General features: G+C 35.1%; 1 protein-coding gene across 1 annotated transcript; it reads right to left on the bottom strand.

Moving 5' to 3' along the window:
* Positions 1 to 1,753: 1,753 nt before the first annotated feature.
* On the bottom strand, positions 1,754 to 5,762 carry LOC114294701 (putative alkaline/neutral invertase F). Its single transcript, XM_082873469.1, has 4 exons — positions 5,273 to 5,762; positions 3,916 to 4,347; positions 3,207 to 3,765; positions 1,754 to 2,216 (listed from the first exon to the last, which is right to left on the bottom strand). Exons 1-4 carry the CDS (start codon positions 5,717 to 5,719, stop codon positions 1,921 to 1,923), a joined length of 1,734 nt encoding a protein of 577 aa, XP_082729595.1. The 5' UTR covers positions 5,720 to 5,762; the 3' UTR covers positions 1,754 to 1,920.
* Between the last annotated feature and the right edge of the window lie 3,253 nt (positions 5,763 to 9,015).

Below are 9,015 nucleotides of genomic sequence, written 5' to 3'. Positions count from 1 at the left end.
GCATAACATTATTCTACATCATGAAGTTGACGACTGACTGAAGGTCTGCCACCTTGTTCGCCAATTCTTTTACTTCCTCATCCCTCCGTAGGCACCTGTCCCTCCATACCTGGAGGTTATCTTCATTGTAGTACTTTCCTTGGTCTGTCCTTTTTGCCGTGTCGCCCTCCTGGATGACGTTTTTCTCTCTGTGACCCTGGTCACGGGTTTCTGTATTGTGGTTGTCTCCTTCAATGTCAAGGTCAATTGGTCTGCCACTTCCAGCGGGAGCGTCATCCCCAATTTTTTCCTGCTGTCCGTTACTGGCCATCTATTCTTCCTTCGTTCCCACAGACGGCGCCAAATTGTGTGAGTGAAAATCTGACCACACTGCCTACTTAGTGATCAACTGGAGAGCACAGGCAGAATAGATGGCTTCAGTAACCTGTAACAGAAAGAAAAGGCTCCGGCGGTGGTTCTTCCACTCGGGGGCACTCCGACGATCAAGTCAGTATATCTCTCAAAGATAATCAAGTGCTAAACTTAATACTCAAAACATAAATTGCATACCTTAGACCCACGAGGGTGCCTCTTTTTTATAATATATTCAATCCAAGTCCTACTAGAAGTATGACTTCTATGAACTCCAATTCAGTGTTTACTTTGGACTCTTTAAGAGATAAAGATAAACTCCTTATCTTGGTTAAGTCCCCTCTTCGTCTTAGGACTTTTGTCCCTTATCCGCTTATCTCGGATTCCGATATCTTCGGAGATAACCTTGGCAACTCCGAGATCATCTCGGCATAACTACCATGACACGTGGCTCCTCGACTGACACGTCGGCGTCACCATGCCACGTGTTGGTATTCAGAAAATATATCCCCACAAAACCCAACAATTGAAAGAATTGTCTCTCCAAATATTTTTGTTCTTTTGTCTTATTACATTTTTAATTATCAAATTATATGACAAATGAAACTCAGGAGTTGACTCAATAATTACAACAAAAAAAAAACAAAAAAAAAAAAAATTTAAATGAAACAACACATCCCATAGTAGAACTAACTGGTACATTAAGGCATGTGAGTGACACATTGACTAGATTTACGAAATATTTTTTCTAGTTGCATGTCTAGTGAGATGTGGAAGAATTTTTATTTTTATTTTTAAAGGAGAAGAATGAAAAATTAGTTCCGCCATGACGGTCTATATGAAGAAAGGGGATAGGGATATCTAAACCACCTAATTCAATAATCTCCCAATTGAACAGGACAGATAGTCAATTAACTCTGAGCACAGAAGGGATTAGGTGAATGCAAAAGCCACTTATGAATTTATCCACTCCTAGAATGCCACGAATGTGGGTCATGATTCCACATAAAGCAAAGTAATATAGAGGAAGTAGCTAAAATCTCTAGACTACCTACAATCATGAACTTCTATTTAAAGGGACCAAACAAAACAAGGCAGGTACACAACAGCTCATCGAGCTCTCACTCTTTGGCTTCTATGATTTGCATACTGACTCAGGCATCGGACAGTTCTCCGATTGCCCTCCAATCGGAATTCTTGTTTTTTAGTGTGTTTCAAGCAAACAATGCAAATGTTGAGTTCTCCCATCGTCATCAGATAAGTATGGTAAGTTTTTACCCCACACAATCATTGTTCGTCGAAAATCCTATTTTTTTTTATTAAAATAGAGCTAATTAAGCATTCAAAAAATGAAAACTGTAGCCATATTAAATGACCAAAACCTAAGTCTACAACAATTCAGTTTTCAGAGAAAGAGAAATTTCACATACTATTAAAACTGCACATAGCCTTCTAACTTGACATCAAATGGTAAAAACGTATGGTCTCGTCAATCAAGAAACCAGTTTTCCGGGTTAAACATACACGCAAAACATATAATTGGATAAACAGAACGATTAAAAGAGGGTGTCAACAAACCCACGAAGCCGATCTTTTCAAGTGTGGTTTCATCTGCTTGTCTTCCTCTAGCGATACCATACCCAAATGAGACGGGTCTTCAAGCATCATCTTGGCCACCAAGTAACCAGCAATGGACCAGGTCTGGAACTTCCGGGCCTGCTTTCCAATGTACCGGCCCAGCTTTCCATCATAATATTCGGGCCAATGGTCCTTCAGTAAACGGGCTTCCGTAGCTTCAATGGCACGCCTTGCGATTTGGGGACGCCCAGTCTTGATACATGCAGCAGTTAGGAGCCACAGAAGTACTGCACAAAACAAGAAACAAAATCTACTTCAAAAACCAACACCACCTGTGTCAAAATGTGAAATACTGTGGTGTTTTTAATCATTTTACATGCTCAAGTTTTTAGACAGCTAATAATGTTACTAAATATAGCCCAGAAAGGAAGGAGAGGGAGACAGAGCATGTCATTATGCATACAATGTGCTTATGATCATACTATTCATCTATCAGATTTAGATACAGCAAAATCCAATCCGAATTCGATTCAATTAGCAAATTCAATAATGGCCAATTCGAATCTGCCTTATTCCAATGTCGAATCCATAAACCCAACTGGTCCCTTTTTTTTTAACCCATTTTTACATGTGAAACATAGCCAATATTCAGACCATTTTGTTCATCATAGTGGATTAAATATTCAAATCACACTAAACTTTTATTACACATAATATTAGATTTCAGATCGTATTTATCCAAATTCTCTCCATTTAAAATCAGATGAGATGAGCTCAGATGTAATCAGATCGGATTCTATTAAGGGAAAGATTACTAAAGGGTGCATATGGTAAGCGCCTAGTAACAAAACCACAAAAAATCATTACTTTTACTACAAATTGACATATTTTTTCTCATCACATAAAGTATAATTTTTTGCTCATCACAAAAAAAGTGTAATAATTTTGTTAATCATAACTTTAGGTGGACAGTATAAATTCGCCATTCCTAATTTTTACCACAAAGTGAAATACAATACATAGCACAAAAAAATCATGACTTTCATCTCAAAAAATCATAATGTTCTTATGACGTCCCGCTTTTCAGAGATGCACATAGCAGCCTAGCATTTCCCTTCTATTAAACAGATTCTGATATTTCAGATGGAAGGCAGATCAGATTTGGGTTAGACCCAATCCATTGACAGGCAATGATCATAGTCTAAAATTTCCATGACAGATTAAAATTCATTGCCAACATCATCAAGAATAAAAAGGGAAATCCTATAAAAGCTGACCTGGCCAAGATCCTCCATTGTGGTAACTCCAGCTTGTATTCTTCGGATCACAGCCAGTTACAATCCTCCACTGATGACTTTCCATGGCTGGATAACAAATCTTCAGTGGCATTTCTCCGATTAACTCTTCCCAACGTTCTTCAATCAGATCCATAATCGCTGAAGCTTGCTCGGGGGTTGCTAAAGAAGACAAAATTGCCACACAATTACCCAAGCAAAACCATCGAAAATCCAGTCTCGCAGGACTCACATTTCCAATAAAGTAACCGCCACGACTTGGCATGAAATCAAAAACCCAATCTGGAAGAGAGTCAGGCATCACATTGAACTTGTTAACCGCAGTGTGAGAGTATTCCTCTGTCTTATACCGATATATGTCATTGAGTTGCTTTATGTCAAGCCAAAAGTAACTTCGCATATGATAGCGTAAAGCGTGAAGACGTTTATTTATTCGATCAGCAAGCTCCTTGCCCTCATCATCGTGCTTAAGTAGTTGCAAAGCACATCTTAATGCCATAAAGAAAAGTGCTTGTATTTCAATGGGATACCCGTAAACACCCTGAACACATTTTTTTTTTAATTTTAGAAACACATGGTTAGAATTTAAAAGAGATGTTGATATTACAAAATACGAAACTGACTTGATTCAGAATAAGAACCAAAGTCAACAAACAAAAACAGCACAAAGAGAAAAGACTGCAAAACTCACCATTCTACGGTCGATCATACAACAACCATCAGCACAGAGAAGAGTTGGGAAAGTATCAAAACCTTCGGAGAGGCATAGATTCAGAATAAGTTGCATTCCCCTTTGGCATTCAGGCATGTCAGCCAAAGAAGTGTCCCCGGTTGACTTTGTATATGCACGGAGTAATATAATCCACCAAAAACCGGAATCAACAGGAGCAACTCTACCTATTGCACTTTCACCAAAATCAGCAATTATAGTCTCAAAGTTCCTAATAGGGTCATGAAGTACTTTAAAACTTGCCGGCATTACTCCTTCTCCTAGCTTGAATTGGTCGACCTTCTTCTCCCGCGATTGGAGGCGAAGGGTTTTCAAGATGAAGTTTTTGATTATTTCAGGCTCCCCATTCATGAGAAAAGCCAAGGCACTTGGGACAAAGTCTCTCACAAATACCTGCCAAGCACAATCAAAATTTAGGAACTTGCGAAAACCAAATGCAGAGCTCCTAAAACTTGCCAAAGTCTAGACAGAAATGGAGACAAAAGCAATTTCATGATGAAGTGGGAAGCAAAATTAGAGTTTAAAATGAGGGGGGAGAACCGGTACAACATCAATTATTAGTTACGTTAAGGGAAACTTCTCTTTCATTTATGGTAGGTCACACTATCAATGGACTAATCTCAAACTCACCCATTGATGAAGCTAAACTTTGAATAATGCTACCTTTGGAAATTTAGTCTTTCCCTAAGTTATATGACTCTTCAATTTCGTTGAAGTGCCCATGTCAATATAAGATGAGGGTACAAGTACAAGACACAATTCTGATCCTTTTGTTTTGAAAAGGATACTTCTTATTTTCTTTCTTTTTTTGAGGAAAAATGAAATAAAATTTGGAGTAAAATCATTACATTCTATATTTTGCAATACCAATACATAAAAAATATAGTAAAATTAACATATTACATACAATTGCATACCCCCCCCCCCCCCCCCGCGCCCCCCAACACACACACAATTAGACGACGTAGTCCAGGACCCATATCTAATTTTTGGATCCTTTCTGCCTTTGGAGGTTGATGAGTCAAACCCCTTAAGGTAAATTGTTCTATTTTTTTCTCTCTTTTTTTCCAATCACTAATACTGATAAGTGATGCTTTTGGATTCATCCTAAAACCAGAGCAAAATGTTCATACGGATTTTTCATGAAATAGCCTTCATATCAAAGGAAAGGCCCATAGAGAAAACAAATGACATGAAACAGTCGAAAAGTGTGATATGCAGCACCACAAAGTGAAATAAAGTAATCAAAACAAGCATTAAACTCGGAACATACAAGAGAAAAATGCAGAGAAATCAGTTGTCGAAAAGAACACGAAACCTGATCATAGTTGAGATTTTCTAAAGAATGGTCCACAGCAGCAATAGTCCCAACTGGTTGCCCACGAAAATAAACCAATGAACGCCTCAAAGACTCCCATGCCTCGAAGACTATGGGATGTGTCTCAACGCTGCTTATTCTAGGACTACCAATTCCAGATCTTCTACCCGGAGAATAAACACTGTCGATATGATCAAGCACACGTGAGGCGGCATTTTCAGAACTTCTGAATAAATGGCGTGGCGGTGATAAAGAGAACGACATCTCACTGAAGGACCTCTCATCGAAGGATCGATTCCTCTCTATGTTAATAGATCTCGGCTTGTCTAATAACTTCCACAAATCGGTATCTTCAATTTCGAATAGTGAGTATCCCCCATAGAGATGTTTCATATGTCCATTTTGAGATGTATCCATTGGAGGTGGAGACATTACCAAATTTTTCATTGATTTTTTAAACTGTCCAATAACAATTTATAGCTATAAAGATCTGCATTAGATCAACAAGATTCAAAATCAGATAGCAAACCCAATTGCCACAAGTACACACTCAACCCATAAGCACTTTGTAAGGCGTGTGCACATCAACAATAAGTCTAAGAAAAAACCAATCACAGAATTGAACACTAAAAGTGCAAAAAATTTCATCAGACAACAAATCTTGTAAAATCACGTCCATTGATATATTTTGTGTGTTTGATTATGTGTTTGGTTTGTGTTCCTGACTTTATTCATACGACAATACTATTTACCCAGAAAATATACCTGGAATGAAATGTATCTACCATATTTATTTCAATTGTACTACAAACCTAAAAAAATAACTGCAAATTTTGCACAAAATTAAAATATGTCGCCGAGATTCATTCTGCATAAATACTAACTTCAAATCTACAGCCCCCACTTCATTTTCATGATAAAATTCTAGTTAAGTTTTCATGGTACCTAGAATTATTGTATTTATTTTGAGTGTGGCTCATGCCACATTAAGTTTGAATCTACACTATAAGTTTCATAGTTCTTTCCATATATATCAGAATCAAGCAATCCAATACACATAGAAATCTAATATTGAAGACCAGTAATTTTAAACAAGGAATCAATCATTTACATTCATATAGATATCAACAACTGAAGAACCAAAGTTAAAAAAAGAGAAGCACCTACATTATGCTGCATAATCAGAGATATAGCAGGACAAACAAACAATCCACTGTGAATGATTGAAGAAAACCCAAATGATGAAGAAGAATTGGATTATGCATATACACATATATACATACATATATTACAGTAACAGTTAAGGAACAAACCTCGGAATAGTCGTGGGAGAGGTTGTAATAGAAACCAAAGAAGGACACCTTTTGCACAATGTGACTACATTTATATACTAATGTACTAGTCAGTGTAGTAATAGACCTTATCTATTATATAAATAATAAAGACTTAAGTCACATTATCCATTAATACATTAATTAATGTATCAATTTGTCCGTATGATTTTATTCATATATTTATATGTACATTTGGTCATTTGTACCGATAACTGGCTAATCAAAGTAAATAATAAATAAATAAAAATAAAAGTTTGAATTAGCCTAGTGAGACAAACCAAATTATTTGAGTTCTACTGTTTCGGGTTTATTAAAAGTTATCGATTGATTATGTAAATAATTAAATTTTGAACATTCTTTTTAAAACTGATTAAATTTTCAAATTAAAATTATATAAAGTATAAACTAATATAAATGGGAAATTCTATTATACACAACACAATACCATATGTCCCCAATTACGATAGTGATAGTTTTAAGTTATGATCAATTGTGATATTAGTTATGACTTGATTATACACATTATGTTAGTTAAGATTCATTGTGATGTTAATTATAACATTATTTTAATTATAATTCAAAAAAAAAATTTAATTATACCTTGGTCTTTTGTTATGACTCATTTTTTAAAATTTTATTCCAAAAGGATTTTGTTATGACATTTGTAGTAATTAACTGCACAAATGGCATAACTTGGTGTGTACCATAACATAATCATATGTCTATAATTTGTTTGGGGTTTGCTTATTTAGTAACTTCTTGTGTGCAAAAAAATATAGAGATGATGTAAAATAAATAAATAAATAAAATAAAGCAAATAAACAAATAAGTATACTTATTTAGGCTATTCCCAAACAACCTTGCTTGTTCAACTTAAATTTAAAAGTAAATTATATTAAACTCTCTTCAGATTTAGAGAAAACTTAAGAAGTCTTACAATTTTAATATAATTATATTAAGTTCTCTTGAGATTTTAATTTATATGACATAGTTTTATTTTCATCTATAATTTGTTAGGGAGTGATTCAACTTATACCACTATTTTACCTCTTTACACCCTTCATCTCATTACACCACTAAAAAAAATGTAATTCTCATTACACCCTTAATATATTACCAAAACTAACCCTAAATTAACTATTTCATCTCTTTACACCACTAATTTTTGAAGGGAAAAGAGAGAAGTAGCAGAGAAAAAGAGAAAACAGGGAAGACGAGGGGTTCAATGGAGCCCATAGTGAAGTGTCTGTTCGGTTACACAATACTAGACAATTTACATTCTTTCATGGTTATGTTGCCGAGAAAAATAGGTTTGTCCAGCGTTTTTGTGACAACCACCTCCTTAATTAAGCAAATTAATTATATTCATTAATGCTTATTGTTAATTATGTGATTATGTGTTATGAAGAGTTATTGATTTGTCATGTGATTATTTGGATGGTGTTATTGTGAACAGATAGGTTAGAGTGAAAATTAAACCTGTCTAATTCATTAATTTTAACAAGTTAGAATTAAGAAATTGGATAGGAATTAGAGCCTAATTCACCTTAGTATAATAATTTAATCTAGTGTAAATATGTTGAGATTAATTATATTTGAGTCAAGTTGATTTTAATTAATTTATTTAGTCTAATTAATTTAAGTCTGATGCATTTTGCTCATCAAAAGAATATAGAAGATATAGCTAGTGGATCTTGTCGGGTAGTCTTACACTATACACGTAGAGAGAGAGGGAGAAAAGACTTGGTGAGAGTGCTCAACAAGAGAAAGAAGACAGGAAGAAGAGAAAGTGAAAGGAAACTTGAAATCTTCACCAATTAACCAATTAATGTAAGAAATTTTCACCAAATCTCATGAAATTGAAATGCTTTCCTCATAATCCCTTAGACTTTGCATTGTTTTAATTAAAGAGCATGAATAGTTATGAGATTAGTGGTGTAAATTGATGTTAGGAATTCATATGATCACATAAAGAAGGAATTGTGGAGATTAACTTGAATTAGCAACATGCATGGCATATTTTCCATGAAACTGATGATTATTTAATTGTTTCCTTGCTTCATGTTTGAGTTTCAACATTTGGGAGAAAAACTCCATTCATTTTAAAGACTTGGAGCTCAATTTGTATTAGTTATGAACTTGTGTTTACACTTCAAGAATTTGAACTCCTTGCATGGTTTTGAAGCTTCAATTAAAGTTAGGAATTTTGTTCCAAGCTACATGTGTTTAATTCAAGGTGTTATGTCAAGTTTTTGAAAGTGAATTGCATGAAAATGGGGTTGAGTTTGCAAAGGAATGCATTGCTAAAAGAAGAGCCATTTTCAGATTCCAAACTACCTAGAACCACACGTGCGACATGGGGCTCCGTACGTGCAGAAAACAAGGCAGTGGTGAGTGAGCATTCTAGTT

This window comes from Camellia sinensis, chromosome 6, assembly GCF_055761805.1.
Source record: "Camellia sinensis isolate YWXY chromosome 6, ASM5576180v1, whole genome shotgun sequence".
NCBI classification, from domain to species: Eukaryota; Viridiplantae; Streptophyta; class Magnoliopsida; order Ericales; family Theaceae; genus Camellia; species Camellia sinensis.
The sequence above is the reverse complement of the archived record's forward strand: the minus strand, read 5'-3'. Positions and strand labels throughout refer to the sequence as shown.

Bases quoted from the DNA above. Each gene is read 5' to 3' on its own strand.
- LOC114294701 (XM_082873469.1), bottom strand. From the start codon at position 5,719: ATGAAAAATTTGGTAATGTCTCCACCTCCAATGGATACATCTCAAAAT. The intron at 3,766-3,915 runs GTGAGTTTTGCA...AAATGTGTTCAG, and splicing joins GTATGATCGACCGTAGAATG to GGTGTTTACGGGTATCCCAT. The intron at 2,217-3,206 runs GTCAGCTTTTAT...TGTTTTGTGCAG, and splicing joins CAATGGAGGATCTTGGCCAG to TACTTCTGTGGCTCCTAACT.